General features: G+C 49.9%; 3 protein-coding genes across 3 annotated transcripts; 1 reads left to right on the top strand and 2 right to left on the bottom strand.

The window, feature by feature from the left end:
- Positions 2,296-5,022, top strand: LOC8069132 (zinc transporter 8). The gene is made up of 3 exons (XM_002461670.2): positions 2,296-2,988; positions 3,418-3,567; positions 4,452-5,022. The coding sequence occupies exons 1-3, from the start codon at positions 2,296-2,298 to the stop codon at positions 4,755-4,757; spliced, it is 1,149 nt and encodes a 382-aa protein (XP_002461715.1). The 3' UTR covers positions 4,758-5,022.
- LOC8069131 (putative inactive cadmium/zinc-transporting ATPase HMA3) lies at positions 7,238-10,655 on the bottom strand. Its single transcript, XM_021452971.1, has 6 exons — positions 10,570-10,655; positions 9,797-10,406; positions 9,572-9,709; positions 9,138-9,465; positions 8,812-9,020; positions 7,238-8,695 (listed from the first exon to the last, which is right to left on the bottom strand). Exons 1-6 carry the CDS (start codon positions 10,600-10,602, stop codon positions 7,470-7,472), a joined length of 2,544 nt encoding a protein of 847 aa, XP_021308646.1. The 5' UTR covers positions 10,603-10,655; the 3' UTR covers positions 7,238-7,469.
- On the bottom strand, positions 13,442-16,828 carry LOC8078468 (putative inactive cadmium/zinc-transporting ATPase HMA3). The gene is given in 5 exon segments (XM_021452222.1): positions 13,442-15,001; positions 15,088-15,415; positions 15,531-16,271; positions 16,274-16,291; positions 16,445-16,828. Coding segments are annotated over 5 exon segments (2,691 nt in total). The 5' UTR covers positions 16,743-16,828; the 3' UTR covers positions 13,442-13,695.

Here is a 23,636-nt window from a genome sequence, read left to right as displayed (position 1 = left end):
TGTCATCTTCCCACTCACGTTTTTCTATTGACTATAGGCCCCCCTACATCTAGCATTTTGCTCTTTCTGTTCTAAGGGCCTGTTTGGTTACAGGCAGTAAAGTTTATCGTCCGTCATATCAAATATTTAGACACATGCATGAAGTACTAAATGTAGAGTATTTACAAAACTAAAAGCACAGCTAGAGAATAATCGGCAAGACAAATCTTTTGAGCCTAATTAGTCTATAATTGGACATTAAATAAAACAAAAATGCTACAATACCTGTTAAACTTTAATAATCCCAACCAAACACCCCCTAACACCTGTCTCAATGGAGTTTCATGTAATGAAACTTGTCTAGACGACTATTTTCAACATGAGAGTCTTAGAAATTGAAATACGAAACTAACCTAATGATCCATTAGGTTTCAAGAGAATGCATGATATTTTCATAAAATAAGGCTAGTGAATTAGTGATGGACCTAGGGCCTGGCCGCTCACCCTGAGGCCCGAGCATCCGTCTAGGTTGCACCTTAAGGAGTGTGTTTGGTTAGCCTCCAAACCTGGCTTTTTGCTTGAATGGGTCAGGTTTGGGGTGTTTGGGGCGCGTTTGTGACCCTGGTCACGACCAGCCTGGCCAGCCCGATAGGTCCAGACCTTTCCAGACCAGCCTCAATTGGTGCAAGGTCTCTTGTTTGTGTCCTTGTATAAAACAAGCCAGGCCACAACGAGAACATGTTTGTGTGCCTGTACCAAAGAAGTGTAGTAACCTTTGCACTGCGATGTGGTAGCGTTACCACCATAGAAGCCTCACCGGCATATCATCGAGCACCTGGCGAGCAACCATGGCCAGCTCCATCTCCTCTCCCTGCGCAGGGGCTAGCAGCCTTGGTTGTCTACCCACCCCGTGCAGCCACTACCTCCTTATCCTCCCTAGCCATGGCGCGAGGCAAGCTCGGCCTTCCGGCCATGGCGGCGCGGAGCAAGCTCGGTCCCCCGGCCATGGCGACACGGGGCGAGCTCGGCCCCCGAGCCATGGCGAGAGGTAAGTTTGGCATTCCAGCCATGGGCAGCGAGTGCCTTGCGAAACGTTGTCCTGGCCGTGGGCGGTGAGGGCCTCGCACGTCGCCGTCGTTGTTGTGGCCGTGGCTGCGCGCCGCCGTCATGGCCATGGCTGCGAGTGCCCCGAGCTCGTGCCACAACCACAGGAGCAAAGATGGCACGGCGGGGAGGGCGCCTGGGATCACGACATCGACGGTGCTGCGACGGAGGAGAGGAGGTAGGAGGAGGTGACGAAGGTGAGATGAGCGCGCCTCTGAGCTCCAACGAACCGCTCTTGCGCTCAGGCAAGCCGAGCCCCCAGGAAACGAACTTTCTGAGCGTATCTGTGGAGCCATGAGAGAGAAGGCAATTTGCACCACGGCAGCCTGGCTCGCTGGTGGGCCCTAGCTCGCAAACATGCGACTTGCATGAGGGGGGGCGCAGCCACCCTCCTCGGCCACCCTCACAAACGCGCCCTTGGTTGCTTGGCCAGTCCTTGGAGCCAGGCTCTAAAACACGCCAAAATGCTAGCCAGGCTAGTACAATACACACAACTAAACAACTACGAATTGGGCTAGCTAGAACAGGCTATAGCTAGCGTGGTTTAGTTTTACTAGCCGTATAAAACGAACCAAATACACCCAAGATTTTCTTGGTTCCATTCCAATGTTGAATTCAACAATTGGGGCTAGTGTGGATTTTTCATCTCGGGTTTGTGTTCAATTGCATGAGTGAGTTTTACAAACCGACTTCGATCTGGTGATGCTCTAATTTGACATAAGAAAAAAAAAGTGCATCACTGCCCCCAACATCACCTGACTCACAAGGACGGCCCACGTGTCAGTGCCTACTTGTCACGTGCTCAACCGAGATGATCTCGCGCCAAGTTTGACACGCCGGCAGAGGCTATTCATGTCGCCACCGCTCTTCTCTCTCTCTATAACCCAAAAAAAAAAAGTGTCGTCATTTGCCGGTAATTTTTCTCCCAACAACCAGAAGATCCCCGGGAAAACTCGTACTTCGCACTAATGTTTTCTCACGCCTGTCGTCATCGTTTCCCTACTACCAGTAAATCTCTCCAATTAACTACACACTATAACGCGATTATAAATCCCTAAACTAATGAATCTACGAGCTGAAAACCACGAGGCTCCGCCGCCTCCGCCCCCCTATATGAGACCAACCACGTAGCTTGGCCTGCCGCTGCGACTGCGAGCTCTCCTCTCCCCTCCTCTTCCTCCTCGCGTCGCGTCGTCCACACGCTCCACCGCCATGAGGTCGTCACGCGCAGTGCTCGTCTTCGCCTTGCTGCTCCTGCTCGTCGCGCGCGCCGCCGCCGCCGACGGCGGCGACGCGTGCGGTGCCGGCGGCGAGGCGGTGCAGGCGGGCGACCGCGCGCGCGCCAAGGCGCTCAAGATCGCGGCGTTCTTCTCCATCCTGGTGTGCGGCGCGCTGGGGTGCTGCCTGCCCGTGCTGGGCCGCCGCGTCCCCGCGCTGCGCGCCGACGGGGACGTCTTCTTCCTCGTCAAGGCGTTCGCGGCGGGCGTCATCCTCGCCACCGGGTTCATCCACATCCTCCCCGACGCCTTCGAGAAGCTCACCTCCGACTGCCTCCCCAAAAGCGGGCCGTGGCAGGACTTCCCGTTTGCCGGGTTCGGGGCCATGGTCGGCGCCATCGGCACGCTCGTCGTCGACACCGTCGCCACGGGCTACTTCACGCGCGTCCATTTCAAGAACGGCGCCGCCGCCGCCGAGGCGGCCGCCGTCGGGGACGAGGAGAAGCAGCAGGCGGCCGCCGCCGCCGCGGCGCCGCACGGAGACGACGACCACGACCACGACGGCCACGTGCACATGCACACGCACGCCACGCACGGCCACGCGCACGGCTCCTCGGCGCTCGTCGCCGCCGTCGGCGGCACCGAGGGCGACAAGGAGCACGCGCTGCGCCACCGGGTCATCGCGCAGGTACGTGCTACTAGTAATTAGTTAGTTTCAGCGGGTTAATCGTGAGTTGCGTAACAGCTGTATTTAACCATACATTTATCATCACTAACGTCAAAAAGAAAACAGCAAAATAATTAAACATATACTGTACTAGCGTGATGAACACCGTACCAGAGGAGTTCACCAATAGATTGAAACTTAAATATAATATATAATTTCTCTAGCTAGAATATGACCCACGCTACATGAGAGATTAATAATGAGGCTATAATTTATTTAGTTTGATGTAAAAAAAAGGTACTACATAATAAAATCAATGGACACACATGGCCTCTCTCCCTCCACCCGAGCACACAAAGTTCTCTGAAAATTCAACTATGATATCTACTTTCCATCCAAAAAAAGAAGTAATTTTTTGAAGACTAATAACAATGTCAATTGATTTTGCAGGTTCTTGAGCTTGGCATTGTGGTTCACTCGGTGATCATCGGCATCTCCCTTGGGGCGTCCGAAGGCCCGAGCACCATCAAGCCTCTGGTGGTCGCCCTGAGCTTCCACCAAATGTTCGAGGGCATGGGACTTGGCGGCTGCATCGTTCAGGTACTTAATTAATCATCATATCATATCATATCATACTGCGTTTGCTACAGGTTTAGGGTTAGTTTCTATTTTACGATGTGGCGTGAGCAACACTTGTTAGAGAGGAACGCTAGCCCCAGGCGTTTAAAATAGAACATCTACGAGGAGGCCTACATAGCAAAAACAACTTTTCCGTCCGCGAAGCAGAGTAGCTCTACTCTTTCCTCCACCCTTTAAAACTTAAGGGAAAAAAAATCGGTGCAAATAACAGTATTCACTATGTCTCTCTCTGCATACATGCTATGGATAGTTGCCACGTGTCCAGGACAGTTGTATTATACTAGAAGAGAAAGGTCCGTATCTGCTGGTAAATTTGTTTTTATTTGGTTGAAAAGAGTGGAGCACTTTATCCCTTTTGAAAATCTACTGATCTAGTGCCATGATTAAGAAACGAGAGGTGATTGATGAAGAGACGGATTGCAGTGAAGCTAAGCATATGATTTTGATATCCTTAAACGTGAGGAAAGGGTGCCGCCGCTACCTTTTGTGAGAACAAAGTACCAAAGCACTGCACTTCGGGTGGTTCGGAGACATGCATATATGCGGTTCACAAAGCTTGGAGTTCCACTCGCTTATTGGATTCCCATTTTGAAAATCCTTTCTCAGTGAATCTACAATCATATCTACTAATGTAGCCAAAGCAGACGTGAATTCAGTACTCTGAACTTTACCATTCTGCTCCAATCATTCTAGAGAAGAATATATGCCCCCCACGTGCATGCAACGACCATGGCTCAAGTATTTCTTCATGTATATATAGATAATAAGGGAGATTTGCCATTATAATTTTGCATAAATAAATAATTAAACTTTTTTTTGGGGGTTTCTACTATACTAACATGCAGGCCAAGTTCAAGGTGCGGTCGATCGTGACCATGGTGCTCTTCTTCTGCCTGACGACGCCGGTGGGGATCCTGGTGGGGATCGGGATCTCGTCGGTGTACAACGAGGACAGCCCGACGGCGCTGATCGTGGAGGGGATCCTCAACTCGGTGGCGGCGGGGATCCTGGTGTACATGGCGCTCGTCGACCTCCTCGCCGAGGACTTCATGAACCCCAAGGTGCAGAGCAGGGGGAAGCTGCAGCTCGCCATCAACGTCTCCATGCTCGTCGGCGCCGGCCTCATGTCCATGCTCGCCAAATGGGCTTAATTTTTATTTTAGTATACTAGTACTCCCTTCCAATGAATTTTGTTGTGTTCTATCATCATCAGCAGCAGCAGCAGCAGAGAGGAGTTGTTTTAGATAGAGTTAATTAATTGGAGAACAGGGGGGTGGTTAAGACAAGGAATATACTATAGTGTTTCTCTGCCTGCTTTTTGTCTTCCATTTTTTTTATTGAGTTGCTGCAACTGTTTGGAGAGGCACATCAGCATTATTGTTATTGAGAAACGAAGACAGCAACTGTGGCCTGCTCTATCCTTGCCCTGAACCGATGGCAGTCTGGATAGCATACGCTTCTTCTCAGCCGGTTGGTTGCCAAGATTTTCTTGAAGCAGCAATGTCGACACACTGTCGCCACCCTTTGTTTGTTACCGACGGTGCACACAAGGCGAGCTTGACTTTGACAAGGAGTACACCAAGACTTTGACAAGGCGTAAACGTAGTACTGTAATGTCTAAAGTGAGGGAAGGACAAAATAAACATTACCATAGAGTAGCGACACTGGAATTTTGTCCTTGACGGTAAGTATAGCAGTGTTTTTCTCTCATAACAAATTAGTAAACTTGTAACTATGATTTTTTCAGCCAAGCGAACAGATTCGATCTGCATCCATGTTGGATGATATGGAACACGTAAGGCAAAATAAAACACTAGTACGAAGGAGGCATGTACGATCATGATAATAATATTATTATACCCACTTACCCAGAAATTCAGCATTATTCAGTGTACCCAAGGGTCTAAACTGATAGTTCGTTACATGATCACATTCTTAGGATAATGGAAGATGTAAATAATACGTATGTGTATCACCCCCCCACCCCCCACCCCACACACACACACCCCGATTATATTACTCAGGTTGACGATGTAAATATCACTTTGGTTTGAGATAATGGAAGACGTAAATATCAGTTTATTATAAGTATTAATTAAAGTCTGCCATGGTGGCTTTCCCGAATGTCGACACCTTAGGGGAACGAAACGTGTTTGTTGTTAGAGATCACTGTACGTGGTTGCCCGTGGTGCTTCACGGCTCACGCGCATGGCGCCCTACTTCTTTGACGAGTTTGGCACGAAATGCCCAACTTCGTCCAAGGAAACGACGGTTTCTGATAGGGAGAGACTGAAGTGGAATAACGACTTTCAGGTACATATCATGCTGTGTACATATATATCTGTACGACTGTATGTATGAGCTGCTATATTCCCTTGACTTTTGACGCAGGACTTGTTGACTGGTAACCAGCAAAGCAACCGAATTCGTCACCATCAGTACATCACCATTGTCCACAGATGCCCCGCCCCAGCGCCGAAATGCCCTCTTGCTGAGCTGGTGAATTCATCACCATCACCATCACCACTGTGTACAATTCCATTTCCATCTATTAGTAGCTACCAAATTCATTATAGTCTTCCGTTCTCGCGTGTGTCGCTCTGTGTGCACGCATGCGTGTCACCTCGTTGCAATATTTGCAACTGAAGGGGAGGGAACGAAAATTCGACGAGTGTTTGATTTCATCCTGGCGTTTTATTTCAGTACCTAGCTTAATTTCAGTAGTTGGGATTTCATTTCATACCTAATTACCCTCACTGTTGTCGTCAAGACATAGTGGGTCTCGTATTCTCGTGGGGTTCCTGGGGGCCCATCCTTTAAGAGGACAGCGTTGATAGCAGGCCGGCCTTCCTTCCACAAGCCAATTCGAACTCTACTTAAATTTAAAAAAAAATGAACTCTACTTCCCTGGTCTAGTGCCATGACAGTTCGGATCCGACAGCTGATTGCTGGGGGGCTAGCTGAGGAACTGCTCACTGTCACAGCCTCCAGCTCCACTGACCCTATGGAGATTGAAGGCCCTGATGAGCTCCTTATGTCGCCACGATTTGGCCCAGAGGCCAACCAGTCAACCTCCCACGCCAAACAAGATTTGGCTACTGATGTCGTCGATATACTCCTTCCTATATGTCCCCTATAGCAGCCCCTTGCTCGTTGCGTCCTCGCCTAGGTTTACCAAGGAGATTTCGTGTCCAAGCGCAGAGCGCCTGTCTAGCAGCCAAAAATAAGTTTAGGGCGACATAGAAACTGAAAGCTCAAGTGAGAAAGGTTATTATGAGGAGGTTAGGGTTGGCGTCCTCCGAAGAATTTTAGCAAGCCTTTGCTCAACCGTTATCAACCATGAAAAAGGAGACAATGTGTGGGCTCTCTTTCCATATAGGCTGCCCTAGAAAGGTACGACTGCGACTGTCTAGGCTGAGCATTGGCCACCTTAGTCACTCAATTCTACAGTTGCATAGTACAACGATTAATGATTTCACTTGTTTAGTGTTTCGGTCTTGCTGGTGACTCGATCCTTAGCAAAAGTTACACTCATTGTTGTAACCCTTAAAGTTTTCATATCTGTTTAACGAAAAACGGGCTCCGACTGAGGAAAAAAAAGCACACGCAATGGACAAGCTGACGACGGTGATGCAAAGAAAAAACAACAAGGCTGACAATGGGCCAGCCACGTCACTGCCTCGTAAATTAAGCTCTTCGTCCCAACTGATCTCAAAGGGACCGTAGGTTACATAAGAGCACTCTACGAAGTACAGTAGGACTCGTAATAGTAACAACTTCCTGTACAGGTCATACGATACGAGTAATTTTCCTCGGTATACCAGGCGATCGTATTCCACTAATGGTACCAGCTCAGTCAGCAGTCAGCACACGAGGGCTGAGATGGCGCCGCCGCCGTCTTTACCACCGGAGCCGTGGCAGCAAATGGCGTCCTTGGGAGACCCAGACCGACTCCTCGCCGTGCTGCAGCATGGCGACCTCCCGCTGATGACGATGCACACCTCTTCTTCGCCGTGTCCTGACGCGCAGCACCCGGACGCACCGTGCGCCGCCGTCGGTGAAGCACCGTGGCCGCCGCAGCATCCCCCGGCGCCGCCGTGGCCGTCCGCCTTCTCGTGGCCGGCCGCGTCCTTCCGGTGCTCCACGGCCCGCCCCGGCCCCGGTATCGCGATCACCACGGCGTCCTCCGGCAGCTTGCTCAGGTTATGGCTGCAATGGTGGTGCCCGTCTTTGCCGTGCTTGTGGCTGTGGTCGCCTCCTGCCGTCTCTGCGTGCTGCGGCCTCGTCGCCACCGGCTTCATCGTCCCGCAGCACGCCTTGGGAGACTTGGTCGGCGTCGAGCAGCACGACTTGGGCGACTTGCACGCCGCCGTCGAGGAGCACGCCTTGGGCGCCTTGTGCGGCGTCCCGCAGCAACCCCCCTTGGACGCCCCGCCGCCGCACCTCCGCCGCGCGCGGCCGGCGTCCCTGAGCAGCAGCATGCTGTGGAGCACGACGAGCAGGCAGGTGCCGACGTCGGCGAGCACGGCCACCCACAGCACTGGGCGCCACGCGACGGCGAGCGCCATGACGGCGGCCTTGGTGGCGACGGAGGAGGCCACGTTCAGGGCGATGGTGCGCCGGGTGCGCCGCCCGAGCCGGACGGCCTTGGGCACCCTCAGAATGTCGCCGGACATGAGCGTGGCGTGGCTCGTCTCGATGGCCGCCGCGGAGCCCGACAGGCCCATGGAGATGCCCACGTCCGCCGCGGCCAGCGCCGGCGCGTCGTTCATGCCGTCGCCCACCATCATCGTCGCCCCGTGCCTCGTCTGCAGCTCTCTGATCAGCCGGACCTTGTCCTCCGGGAGGAGCCCCGCGTGGAGCTCCTCCAGGACGCCGCCGAGCTGCTCCTGCGCGTGCTTCGCCGCCGCCGCGCTGTCCCCGGTGAGCATCACCGACTTGATCCCCATTGATTTCAGCTGCAGGATCGCCTCGGCCGCCCCGGTTCTGCAGGTGTCGGAGAGCGAGAACTTGCCCACGAGGTCGCCGTCGCAGATCACGAGACCCATCGACACACCTTTCATCAGACCATCTGTTTCTTGGTGGGCAGCTTTACATTACATATGATGAAAGTTTGTTCCGTCGCCATGTCAGAACTCAGAAATCGTTAGCTGCTGTTGTTCAAGAATGCGTGAACAAAGCTCAAGAATGTGCTTGCTTAATTACCTGCATGTTGATGACAGGAGGACCTTGCCATGATCCTTTCGTTTCCGATGTAGATTTTCTTCCCATTGATCTCACCATAGATGCCCTCGCCATGATAGATGCAGGTTTCAGTCACGTCGTCCGGCCTCGCCTGTATAGATTTGGACTGAGCATAGTCGACAAGTGCAGCAGCCATTGGATGGCTTGATTTGCTCTCAATGCTAGATACCCTGCAAGAAGAGTAATCAACTTGACAGTTTAATCTACTGAAACAGTAACAGTTTAATCTACTGATGGAACAGTACACTGACAGCAGTTGAATGAACTTGGAGTATATATATATATACCAGTAGAGCAGTTTGTTCATTTCGACCTTGTCCCCAACCACGAGGAAGTCCTTGATGCTGAACTCCCCTCTGGTGATGGTCCCGGTCTTGTCGAACGCGGCGACGCTGACCTCGCCGAGCGACTCGAGGACGTTGCCGCCCTTGATGAGGAGGCCCATCCGCGCCGCGCGCAGGAGCGCGCAGAAGGTGGCGACGGGCGTGGACAGCACCAGCGCGCACGGGCACGCGCTCACCAGCAGCACCAGGGACAGCCGGAACCAGTGCTCCAGGTCCCGGGATCCCAGCAGCGCCGGCACGACGACCACCGTCGCCGCGATCACCACCACGGCTGCACAAGCAGAAGACACAGCGACACTGCTGCTGCTGAACTCCTATGCCAATTCAATGCATTTTTGAGACGGCGGTCGTTCCCGGCGGTGACCGTGCCGGCGTACCAGGGGTGTAGTGCTTGGCGCACGAGTCGATGAGCCGCTGCGTCCTCGACGCGCTGTTCTGCGCATCCTCCACCAGCCTCTCCATCTTCGCCACCGTCGAGTTCTCCGCCAGCGCCGTCGTCCTCACGGAGATGTAACCTGCGACATCACCTCATGGACATTGTTGTTGTTGAAGAAGCTCGAAAAGAAAACAGCAGATCGAAGAAGGTTGGCTGTTATGGTTACCGTCTAGGTTGATGGTGCCAGCCCAGACCTCGGACTGCGGCTGCTTGGGAACGGGGAAGGACTCGCCGGTGAGGCTGCTCTCGTCGACCTCGCTATGCCCGTCGACGACCACGCCGTCGACGGGGACGACGTCTCCGGCCCTGACGGCGACGACCGTGCCGACCGCGACGTCGCCCATGCCGACGACCTGCCCGGTCTCGGCGAGCACGACGGTCTTGGGCACGGTGGACATGAGGGACATCATCCCGGCGCTGGCCTTGGTGCACGCCAGCGTCTCCAGCCACTCGGCGACGGTGAAGAGGAACACGATGGCGCCGGCCTCCGTGTAGCTCCCGAGCGCCACGGAGCCCACCACCGCGATGAGCATCAGGATGTTGATGTCCAGCGTCAGCTTCCCCGCCGCCGCGAACGCCCGCAGCAGCATGGGCTGGGACCCCACGACGGCGGCAACCACCGCCAGCCACTGCAGCGGAGGGAGCAGCGGCGCGAACAGCGACGCCGCGAGCAGGACGCCGCAGGCGATGATGAACGGGCTGGGCCACCGCCAGGAGGCGCCGGCGCTGCTGCCATAGGCTCGAATGGAGGCCTCGAGACCCGCCTTGTTCAGGACCTTCACTGATCCGGAAAATGAGCGAGAGAGATTGATCGACTCCAATCCATTGTGCAAGAATTCAAGTTCGCGTAACGAAGAGGGAGACGAGAGATGTGATGTGACAATGTAGGCAGCAGGCGATCGTAGGTAGGAGACGAGCGAGGGATTTCTATTTGGTTACCAATGTGGAACTGGGAGACGACGGCGGTGTCATGGTCGACGATGACGGTGCGGGAAGGGACGACGACGGTGACCGCCCTGACGCCGTGGATGGGCGACAGGAGACGCTCGACGAGCGCCACCTCGGCGGTGCAGCAGATGCCCAGGACATCCAGGTACGTCTTCTCCCACTTGCTGCCGGCCGCCGCCTTCCCGCCGCCGCAGCCGTGGCCGTCGTGGTGGTGACCGCCGTCGTGGTGGTGGTGACCGCCGCCCTTGGCCGCTGCCTCCACGGCCGGTCCCGGCATCTCGGAGGGCCCCTGCAGGGGCAAGGACCAAGGCGGGCGAGCGGAGACGCGAAACGACGTGCGCCCGCGGGGCCAGCCAAAAATTTAGCCACCGGCTGTTTTTTTATCCTTGGCGTGGCCGGCTCCCGAGTTTCCAGGTTCCTCCCCTTCCAATCCCTATTTTGGGAGCTGCGCTTCTCTGGAGACCTGACTGGTTTCCTTCTCTTTCGATGCTTTTTGCTCATCATCAACCAAATTCTATGAAACCTCTGATTTATTTTAGCAGCAGCAATTCAAAGATACCTCGCTCCAAAAGGGTGACATTATTAGTCACATAATAATCTGACCAACTATCAATCTATTATCAAGTGCCCCCGTGCAATTGCGCGCTAGCATGCTACTCTCTCCATCTTATCATTTCGAATAAGGACACGGTTTATGTCTACTAAAATGTACTATAAAAATCAATTAATATATAATCTTATAAGTTACCTTAATATCTTCAAAATAAATTGACGCATTGTTTCTCAAACATTTCCTACAGTTTCCATGCTTAACTTAGTTTATTACGTAAGAACTCTTTTCTTTCATTTTAAAAAAGAATCCTACATGCAAAAAAAACACAAGTAGTAGAAACTATTTAACCTAAGAAACATCTTGGTTCAGCATTCACCCTTAGTTTTTTTATCCGTGAAAAAAAAGTTATTTGAGCTCTGTGTTCCCAAAAAAATTGTAAATTGTTTGATTGAAACAGATATGAAACATACCCATTCTCCTGTGTCACTTGAAACGATCATAAAACATCTTTCTATTTCCATCCACTGGAAAAAAAAGTAGAAAGTCAAAAGCAGGATTTAGAACCATGTCCAACGAGACAACTAGCTAGGATAAGGGCACTCACAATGCAAGACTCTATTACAGAGTCCAAGACACTTAATTACATATTATTTATGGTATTTTGCTGATGTGGCAGCATATTTATTAAAGAAAGAGGTAGAAAAAATAAGACTTCAAGTCTTATTTAGACTCTAAGTCCACATTGTTCGAGGTAATAAATAACTTTAGACTCTATGATAGAGTCTGCATTATGAGTGCCCTAATGGCTCCATCATGCCACATAGAAACAAATCTAACTTGGAGGTAAGAGAAGGAAAAAGTAATAGCTTGTAGGTGGCAGCAGTACTTCAGACGTGAGCATTAAGTGGGGCCTGGTACTGGATAGGGCCATCTACGTAGTTTGCAGTGTAAAACAAAATATTTTGGGTCACACTCAGGTTGAGAATTTTTTTCTAGACAGCACGAACTATGCTTAGACACCCCACTAAGGTTCGTGTATGGACCAAAAATCGGTGGGTTTGGGCCAAGCCCACGGGTCAGAGCAGGCTCAATTTACTTAGGTTTACCTACTAAAATACCTATATTGCCTTACGAGTCAGGAGAGAGAGAGAGAGAGAGAGAGAGAGAGAGAGAGAGAGTAATAAGAGAAAAAAGGTAAAGGCATGTTGCATGCTTACTTTTTCTTTACTCATCAATGTGGCTTGCATTATAGCATACTGGCAGCTAATGTTAATGGCCTCAATCAAAAGTTAGTTGCCATGAAAATGAAAAATAGTTGAAGTTGCCTTCTCTATATCGTAGGCTAGTCACTTTATCTATTGCGGATATCACCATTTTTCTCTATGTAGGCAACTAATGCTAGTGGCCTCAATCAAAAGTTAGTTGCCATGAAAATGAAAAATAGTTGAAGTTGGCTTCTCTATGTCGTAGGCTAGTCACTTTACTATTGTGGATATCACCATTTCTCTCTCTATGCCGGCACCCACTGGCTCGCGTGCCTTTGCTTTCTCACAGTTAGTCCTAGCTTTTCTTCCCAATAAGTAGTGGCTTGCACCTTTTGTTAGTTGAAGCATCCACATCCTCTACAAGATGTTGTGACATGCAACCAAGCCGCTATTCTATATGATATGGATATGATTTTGCATAGAGGTGAAGACTAGAACTACAAGCCATGGTGGCGCGTTGGAGAAGGCCTAGTGGTTTGGGAATACATGTTATCTTCTCTCTCCTAGATCACTACTACTGTATACTTGCATTGGACATGGCCTAAGGGCCTCCCGAACACACCACCATGGCAAGGAGTCTCAGCATCCACATAAGCATGCAGTGATCAAGTCAGATAGACTACTAGTCCCATGTCCTATCATTGTAGTTTGCGCATTGGAAAACAACACCTCACCAAACAAAGTTGAGCTAGTTGAGAGGGAGGCATGAAGGACCGGCAAATGAAGAGACAACAAGCCAATAAACTTTTCTTTCATCATTGGTAGTTTGTGTTGTGCGAGTGGGATTATTAACCATGTTGTACGTTCTCTTGTCTATGTGGATAGTAGTTCTGAGTTGAGGCCAACATTTTTGTTAGCTTGTCTTGATAGTGCCCTAAGGTTCTACGAAAACTCGAAAAAGTAAATCAACTTTAGGTTCTATCTATTTGATTGACGTTTTACTTTTTTTTGGCAGCAAAAGTACTTTTCTACTTCAACCTAAAAATACCTTGTTCTAATAGTATTCTAGTTTTGGTACTGAGGGCAAAAACGGCTCCAACTCGCAAAAAAAAAAAGCTTCTACTTTTCACTATCACAAATCCGAGTATACTCCACAGTTGAGGACAAATCTCAATAGGGCACTGTACAAAATTAACTACTGTACACAAATGTCAACAGATTCGAGCTGCCCAGTCGCGATCTGAACACACGCTGGATCCACCGGTTAAGTTTTGCAGGCGTCGCATGAACAGTCAGTATTTCACTATCACTTCAGAGTTGAGATTAATGAGACAGTATCCTGCATTTCATATATATATCTTATTTGCCACTAGAGCAACACCTCGCATTGCATCCATTCCCTGCCTTCTTAGGAGGATCACGGGCAGCTCCTCCACCTCCATTGCTGCTGCAGCTCGTCCTTGCGCTCACGCGGCTGTCTCCTTTGCCTTTGCCGCCACAGCATCCTCGTGGCGCGCAATTCACGCTAGTCACCGTGGTGGGAGCAGCACAAGCTACGCGGGCGCCGCCGCAACATCCGGTGGCGTCGCCTTTCGCCGTCGCGCGAGGATGCTCAGCGTCGGCGGACGGTGCCGGTATGTCGATCACCACTGCTGCGTGCTCCTGCTCAAACGGCTTTCTTGGCTTCTGACAGCAACGGCAGCCTGGTTCCCGCCGAACGCTCCCACCCGCGGCGCCGCCGTTGGATGCTCCGTCGAGCTGGGACCTCATCGCCAGCGACCTCGCCGTGGCACGGCACGCCTCGGGCGGCCCACCTCTCCGCCGCCAGCTGCCCGTGCCCGCCGGCTCCCGCAGCAGCAGCATGCTGTGGAGCACGACGAGGAGGCACGTGCCGACGTCGGCGAGCACGGCCGCCCACAGCAGGGGCCGCCACGCGACGGCCAGCGCGAGGACGGCGGCCTTGGCGCCCACGGAGACGACCACGTTGGCGGCGATGGTGGCGCGGGTGCAGCGCCCGAGCGCGACGGCCGCGGGCACCCTGAGGATGTCGCTGGACATGAGCGTGGCGTGGCTCGTCTCCATGGCGGCCGCGGACCCCGACAGGCCCATGGACACGCCCACGTCCGACGCCGCCAGCGCCGGCGCGTCGTTCATGCCGTCGCCCACCATCAGCGTCGCGCCCGCCCTCGCCTTGAGGTCGCCGACGAGACTGACCTTGTCCGCCGGGAGGAGCTCCCAGTGGAGCTCCTCCAGGACGCCTCCGAGCTGCTGCTGTGCCCGCGTCGCCGCCGCCCTGCTGTCCCCTGTAAGCATCACCGACTTGATGCCCATTGATCTCAGCTCCATGATCGCTTCTGCCGCGCCGGTCCTACAGTCGTCGGAGAGCGAAAACGCCCCCACGAGGTCGCCGTCGACGATCACATACCCGATCGACGCACCTCTGTGATCATCCATTTCCGGAGCTGTGTAACATGAGGACCTTGCCATGATCCTTCTGTTTCCAATGAAGATCTGTCTTCCATTGATCACTCCGGAGATGCCCTCCCCAGGGAAGATACGGAATTCAGTGACGTTTTCCGGCTTGGGTTGGATGGATTTGGACTGAGAGTACTCAACAAGTGCCGCCGCCATTGGGTGGCTTGATTTGCTCTCAATGCTTGACACCCTGATTTGCTCACAAAAGGTCAAAATTTTACTGAATAATAGGTGAAATTGCACTACAGAAAAAAAGACTGAAGCCATCAGTCGTACCAGTAAAGAAGCTGGCTCATTTCAACCTTGTCCCCAACCACATGGAACCCATCGATGCTGAACTGCCCCTTGGTGATCGTCCCCGTCTTGTCGAACGCCGCGACCCTGATCTCCCCCAACGATTCAAGAACGTCCCCGCCCTTGATGAGAACCCCCATCCTCGCCGCCCGCAGGAGCGCGCAGAACGTGGCGACCGGCGTCGACAGCACCAGCGCGCACGGGCACGCGCTCACCAGCAGCACCAATGCTAGCTGACACCACCGTTTCAGGTCTTTTGCTCCCAGCAGCAGCGGCACAAGCGCCACGCTTGCTGCAAGAACAACCACACCTGCAAACAGCAACAACAATTCATCATTTTCATTCTGCTGGTAAACACTCCATCTTGTCAATTCTACGCACAGTATATCGCCATGAGATCATGAAGGTGACTGTGTTACTGTTACCTGGGGTGTAGTACTTTGCGCATGAATCGACCAGCCGCTGCGTCTTGGACCGGCTGTTCTGCGCCGCCTCCACAAGCCTCTGCATCCTGGCCACTGTCGAGTCGTCGGCCAGAGCTGTTGTCCTCACGGCTATGTAACCGTCCATGTTCATGGTGCCGGCCCAGACCTCGGACGGCGGCAGTTTGGGCACGGGGAAGGACTCGCCGGTGAGGCTGCTCTCGTCGACCTCGCTCTGCCCGTCGACCACCACGCCGTCGACGGGGACGACCTCCCCGGCCCTGACCGCGACGACGGTGCCCACCTCGACGTCGCGCACGCTGACGACCTCCCCTGTCCCGGCCAGCACGACCCTGGGCGGGACCATGGTCAGGAGCGTCGACATCCCGGCGCTGGCCTTGGTGCACGCCAGCGTCTCCAGCCACTCCGCGGCGGTGAAGAGGAACACGATGGCGCCGGCCTCCGCGTAGTCCCCGAGCGCCGCGGCGCCCGCCACGGCGACGAGCATGAGCGCGTTGATGTCCAGGGCCAGGGCGAGCCCCGACGCGAGCGCACGGAGCAGCATCGGCGGCGCGCCCGCGCACGCCGCCGCCAGCGCGAGCCAGCGCAGCGGCGGGAGCAGCGGCGCGAGCAGGGACGCCAGGAGGAGCCCGCCGCTGGCCACGACGTACGGGCTCGGCCAGCGCGCGACGACGCCGACGCCGCCGCTGGTGCTGCCGTACGCGCGGACGGATGCCTCCAGCCCCCCTTGTTGAGCGCCTTCACTGGTTGATGATCCGAGGCAGGGGCAGCAGGGCAAGGGTGAGGAGCCAAGGCCAAGCCAAGAATCTATCTGGGAACACGGAGATGGATGGTGACTTCCGTCCGAGGAGGCCCGGAGCCGGAGGAGGAGGAGGAGGAGAGGCTGGATTACGTACCGATGTGGGACTGGGAGACGGCGGCGGGGTCGTGCTCGACGACGACGGTGCGGGAAGGGACGACGACGGTGACCGACCTCACGCCGTCGATCGGCTTCAGGAGGCGCTCCACGAGCGCGACCTCCGCGGAGCAGCACACGCCCAGCACGTCCAGGTAAGTCTTCTCCCACTTGCTGCCGCCCCTCTTCCCGCCGCCGGCGCCAGCATCTCCGCTCCTCGTCACCGGCGGTGGCAGCAGCCTCTCCTCGAGCGCGGCGGCTTCAGCAGGCGCCTTTGCCGGGCTATCGCCACCCCTCATCGCCGCTGGAGCTCCTGGCCAGAATCAAGGACAGCAGGAACGCGAAAGGTGAAAGGGAAATCCACGAACGAAGATATATATATAGATATAGATATAAGATAGCAGTTGGTGCGGGGAGCACGCAAAAATTTCTGGCGGCACGGTACGGCAGCGACAGCCGACAGCGACAACGACGGCGGCCACCGATGAGCGACGAGATTGGAGGTTGTGTGAGCCACTTCTGAATGAATTCAGTATTGCGACAGGATCAGCGCTGGAGTTGTCCGACTGTTTCGCTGGGAACGAGTCGATGACTCGTTTATGCTGGCGGAGCGAGGGCATGACCGGCCGGACCTGGTGACGGATGAGACTCGTTCCGTCAACCAAACCAAACGGCGCGTTTAGGTAGGGGACGTGCAAATGTGAGATGGACACGCTGACGTCATCGAGCCAGTAGTGCTCAATGGCGTGTTTTTGTGTGTGTGTAGTACTATCTGTTGGCACTCGATTTTGTTGCAACGCAACACAAGGCAATGCACGCATCCCTCCCCAAATCCCACGCTTTTGACTTCTCATTTCGGAAGTGTTTTTGTAGATGGCCAACTAGGCGGCATGCCTCATATGGCACGGCCTCGGTGCTGTTTGTCACAACTCAACTTCACGAGTGAATCTATTTTTTTTAGAAAATAATTTTATGAGCAACTTTCTAAATAAAAATAAGCTATTTTGAAAAAAAAATGTTTGGTAAAATAGTTTCACCAACTACTTCTTACATAGATAGGAGAAAGAAATGAGAGAGAGAGAGCTGCAATAGGCTACTTCATCCCACTCATGTTTTTGTGAGAGAAGAAAAAAACAGCTTCACACATGAAGCTGTTTTGAAAATAAGTGTTTGACAAAAAAAAAACAGCTCATAAAGCTGTCGTGAGCTGTACCAAACAGGGCCGATATTTAGGCGCAACGGGTTTCTCCACGAGGACTTGTGTTTCTCTAAAATGGTTCTTGCTTCTATTTTTACACTGTAAAATGACTCTAAACAATTCCTTCCACTAAACAGTATAGTAGGACATCTCCAAAGGATTGAGGCCTTAGGCATGAAAGGGCAACGACCCATGCTGTAACGGTCAATGCGCTCTGCCTAAGTCCCACTAGCGAGGTTAGCCATGTTGTACCAGCCTAGTGATGAGCCCAATGAGTTATGCCAAGCCCTTTAATCTCATTCCAGCCAAACAAAATCAATAAAAATCATAAACTCAGCATATCTTAATCACAAGTCCAATTCACATATCCCCAAATCAATCACAAATTGGAATTGGCCATGGGGAAGCCATGGATCTTACCATGGGCGCCAAGCTGCTGCACGCTATGGCACAACATTATTGTTATTCAGCCGCGCCTACACAATGGCGCACGCCTTGCTCACCTATGCAAAGAGAAGGAAGAAGGGAAGGAGTGTCTTTTTCTGGTAGAGTTGCGAAGCGAAAATTGAGAGGTGTATCAAGAGGAGAGGAATCACAAGGAGGTGAGGAAGCCGAGGGAGTGGTGGTTGGCGGGGCGAAGAGGAATCAGGGAGCATGGAAGAGAACGATGGCGTGGAAGAGGTCCATAGGGAAGGAATCGGGCGACATATGGTTAGGGAGAGGAGGAGCAATAGTTTGGTTCATTAACTGGTTTTTTCTATGGGTTGTTAACAAGCCAACATGTAATGGGTCATGCTCATGTTGGCACTATGAGCCAAAGGAGTTATCCAAACAAAACACGTATAAGAGAGAAAGAAAATATCAAATTAGTTAAGGTGTTTTCGAAATAGTCTGGAATTCTTGATGCAAATTGCCTCTATGTTTTAGGAGTGAGATGTTGAAAACCGCTAGCACAACCCAACACAAATGCTCACAACTTTCTTAGCTACTTGGAAAACTTATTGATTTACCAATTATTTTTTAAACTATTGGAGATGCTAAGCAGTTTACTCACTCAATCTAAAAAATAATATTGTTGTTTTAAGTCAATGAATCTTAGATTTAACTAAATATATATAATTAAAATATACTAATATTTAGAATGTATAATACGTATCGCTAGATGAGTCACATAATAAACCTAGTCAAATTTAAGAAAATTTGACTTTATTTAAATTTACAACAATATTTTTTGGAACCTGGTTAATAAATGGTTTAGTCTCACACTCTCACTTGCGTTAGCACATGATTAGAATGCTGTAGCCCATTGGTCTGAACAGATCATATTGTAAGCACTTTTTGGAGTGTTTGGTTGAGGGTGTTAAAATTTAATAGTGTAGTATTTTTGTTTTATTTGACAATTAATAGACTAATTTGTCTCGTAAATTATTCCTTAGTTGTGCTTTTAGTTGTATAAATAGTATATATTTAGTACCCAATACATGTGTCTAAACATTCGATGTGATAAGAGTTAAAAAAATCAGGAGGAACCACCGCAAACAAACTCCATCTGGCTCTAAGAGCATCTCCAAGAGTCTTTCTAAATCTCACTTTCTAAATCATCATTTGGAGAGTCATTTGCATAAAAATCGCTTTCTATATTTTTTTACTTTCCAACAGTTTTGTTAAATCTCATGCGCACTCTATAGAGTCATTCTCGTCTTTTATATTTGGCTAGCGAAAAACCCGGAATAGACAATGACTATATTTGGATGACCATTTAGAGAAGGTGTTGGAGGGTAGTTTTCACCAAAATTGCTATTCCTAGCATTTAGGAAAATATACAAAGTCTCTTGGAATGCCAAGATTGAGTCTGTAGTTGCGCCAAATTTTCGGAGATAAGCTGATGCTCCCTCTGCCTTAAATTGCAAATTGTAAGTCAATTTGACTTTTCTACATATATGATTTTTATTATATATATATATATATATATATTATATTTTTAGACGTGGAATAAAATAGTGTACTAGTAAAAAAACGACTTTTTATACAATGAAAGCCAAAAAGAAAATACCAACGATCATGCATGTGCGTAACGTAACACAGCTAGTCCAGGTGGACCTGGTACCAGTGCAGGATCCACCTCTCCGTCGACGTCGAGCACGCACACGGACCTAACGAGGTAGGAGACGGCGGCGTCGACCGCGTCGAACTTGGCAATGGCGAGGTCCGGGGGCAGTGCTGCGTCCGCAGGCCACTTCTGCAGCAACCTCTCCGTCGAGGTAGGAAGCTGCAGCTATCTAGCTAGCTAGCTAGAGGGGGGTTATAGTTTTCCAAATGGTCAGACTTGCTGAATGCTGAATCAATATGGGCTCAGTCCGAAAAAAAAGCACGAGACTACCACGGCACGGGTACGGAATGCATAGTGTCAGTGCCGGCACAGACACGATGTAGGGCCGTGCCTGGGCGCAGGTCTGGCCTGTAGTGTCGGCACGGGCACGGCATAAAAATTGGACTGGCACGATAGATCTCAACCGTTTGATTCATTTAGAGAATTTCTCTTAGATCTTCAAAACCTACATAGATATATATAAGCAAACTTCCGTTCTCCTCCCTCCCATCCCTCTCAGCATCATTTTTTTTCACTCCCTGGCTCTCAGCACCACACGAACAGGAGGCACTTGACTGGGGGTGTGACGGTGTGTATGGTTGGTGTGCTTCCTCCCGGCGGCGGCAAGGCGAGTCCACGAGCACGTCCTCATGCAGGTGCTAGCGCGCGGCCGGCAAGGCACGGCCAAGGTCACATCCCCGCTGCGGCATCGTGTCTACGGCGTGTCCCCGAGGCGGCGTCGCGTCCTGCAATGGCATCATATCGGTAAATCGTTTGATACCTCAGGTGACAGGACGTCGTGTCCTGTAGCGGCGTCGGCGGCGCAGGCGCAACCGCACAGTTGGAGCATGTCCTTGCGGTGGCGAACCATGATGATGATGCATTTGCGGTGACGACGAGTGGCTGGGGCGCGTCTGTGACGGCAACTAAAAGCATGGCGGCACAACAACCTGCGTGCTCGACGGCACGACACGACTAATGGCTTGTAGTGCCGTGTTTGGGCTGCGACCGCGGCACGGTGACACGATACGACACGGCCATTCGAGTAGAGATGCCTACACCGCGGCTGACGGCCGTTCTTGTTGAGGAGGAGGAACCAGGCTGCGCTGCTGCCGTCAGAGTGGAGGAGGCGCTGTGCTGCCGGCCGTTGTTGGAGTGCGTGGAGGAGCGGTTGCCGGCCAAGCGGATGCGAACGGGGAGATGCTGCTGTCGATGTAGAGGACGGAGGAGGATGTGCCGGGACGCTCCGGCTCCGGCGGCCGTCGGAGTGGAGGAGGAAGAGGCACCGCACGGGTCAATTTGGATTCCCTCGGGGAGATGAACGAGCAGAGCGACGGCTGAAAGCTGAATCAAGTATGGATCGGTGGGACAGGCTTGGCTTCTCTTCTAACGCTGAATTTAGGCTGGACTGTCATTCGCTATTGGGCTTCTTTGTAGCAGTTCGCTCTCTTGTCGATTTCTTTAGAGAAAGGCCTTGTTTAGTTCACGCCGAAATCCAAAAAGTTTTCGAGACTCCCTGTCACATCGAATCTTGCGTCACATACATGAAGCATTAAATATAGACGAAAATAAAAATTAATTACACAGTTTGTTTGTAAATCACGAGACGAATCTTTTGATTCTAGTTAGTTAATGATTGAACAATATTTATCAAAAATAAAAACAAAAGTGCTACAGTAGCGAAATCCGAAATTTTTTCGGAACTAAACAAGGCCAAAGGATCCACTTTACCTTCCTTAACATTCGCGAAATTCTGTTTCTTTTTTCTGATATTTAAAACTAGACAAAATATCTTCTTTAATTTTTTAAAACTGTTCATCTTACTGCTACACGCTTCTAATCTGAATTCCAATCCAAATCCGAATCTGATTTCATACAATATCCTATGTATTTCCATCGTGAAATGTCCCCGTCTGCAAATCGGCGGTCATTATGTGTGTTTTAGGTCTTAATTAGATCCATTTTTTTGATTTAAACATTGTAACAGTTTTATTTGTATTTAACAATTATTATCCAACTATAAACTCATTATGCTCAAAAGATTTGTCTCATAAATTACAGATAAATTGTATAATTAGTTATTTTTTATCTATATTTAATGCTCTATGACCTTGTTTAATGACATGTGCCGCAAGATTCGATGTAATGAAAAATCTTAAAAAGTTTTGAATTTTGGATGCAACTAAGACCTTGTTTAGATCCAAAACTTTTTTTTGGATTTGACTAATGTAGCACTTTTGTTTGTACTCCCTCCATCGCAAATTGTAAATCACTCCAAAAATCTTGGAGAGTCGAAGCATTCTCACGTTTGACCAAAATTATAGAGAAAAATAGTAAGTTTTGTAACGTAATGTGAGTATACTATGAAAATATAATTAAGAAAGAATCTAATAATACTTAGTTACTACCATAATAATAATTATTTTATAATATAAATTTGGTCAAATTTAAAAAAGTTTGACTCTCCAAGATTCTTGAAATGACTTACAATTTGGGGTGGAGGGAGTATTTGTTAATTATTGTCCAACCATGGATCAAACTAAGGCCGGACTTTGTTCGCTTGTTTTATAAGCTATAATTTTTCTGCCAGCCAGTAGTGTTTTTTCTCATGATAAATCGCTGAACCAAACTTCTAGCTATGGCTTTCCCAGACAAGCAAACATGCTCAAACTAGACTCAAAAGATTCGTCTTGCAAATTACAGGCAAATTGTGTAATTAATTATTTTTATCTATGCTTGTGTTATAAGATTTGATGTGATGAAAAATCTTGATTTTTTTTTGGATTTTAGGTGTAAAGGCCTTGTTTAGTTTTCTATAAGATTTTTTTATCACTATAGCACTTTTGTTTGTATTTGATAATTATTGTCCAACTATAGACTAACTAAACTCAAAAAATTCGTCTCGCAAATTACACGCAGACTATACAATATTTTTTATTTATACTTAGGGTCTATTTAGATGCACTAAAAAATCCAAAAGTTTACATGGTTCTCCATCATATCAAATCTTGCAGCACATGTATGGAACATTAAATATAAATTAAAAAATAACTAATTACATAGTTTATCTGTAAATCACGAGATAAATCTTTTAAGACTATTTAGTTTATAATTAAATAATATTTAGCAAATGCAAACGAAGGTGCTAATATATTAATTTTTTTTTATGTCGCGAGGCAGGCAAGTACTACCCAAGCTCCTTTTTCAGTTCGCAAAATTTTGGGATTTCAAATATTGTTGCACTTTTGTTTTTATTTGACAAACATTGACAATCATGGAATAACTAGGTTTAAAAGATTTGTCTCGCCATTTATAGGCAAACTGTGTAATTAGTTTTTGTTTTCGTTTATATTTAGGGGGTCTTTAGGACTGCTTTGCTCCATGTTTTTCAGCTCCGCTCCATGTTTTTCAGCTAAACGGTTTTACTCCCTCCGTCCACGAAAGAGTTAATTTCTAGAGTTGTTCTAAGTTAAAATTTTTAAACTTTGACCAAATTTCTAGAAAAAATGCTAAGATTTATGGTATCAAATTAGTATCATTAGATTGGTCGTAAAATATATTTTTATATGATGTGCATTTTATATCATAGACTATAAAGTTAGTCAAAAACTTAAAAAAGGATGGAGGGAGTAGCTCCATGCACGAGAAAAAATGGTGAAGCTATGAAACTACTCTACGGTGAAGTTTGTGAAGTAGATATCGTAGACTAGTGTCAAACACCCTCTTAATACTCCATCCATGTACCAGGCAAGATTCAATTTGACGAAGAATTTTTTGTTTTTAACTGAACAAGGGCAAAGCCACGGCACGGCGCACCTCCCGAGACTTCCGTCCGCCAGCCCAGCCGCCACATTCGCGAGGCAGGCAAGTACTACTAGTAGGCAGCAGAGGCTGGAACCCAAATCC

Source organism: Sorghum bicolor, chromosome 2 (genome assembly GCF_000003195.3).
Source record: "Sorghum bicolor cultivar BTx623 chromosome 2, Sorghum_bicolor_NCBIv3, whole genome shotgun sequence".
Classification (NCBI taxonomy): Eukaryota; Viridiplantae; Streptophyta; class Magnoliopsida; order Poales; family Poaceae; genus Sorghum; species Sorghum bicolor.
Note: the sequence above shows the minus strand (reverse complement) of the source record. Positions and strands in the feature narration are given on the sequence as shown.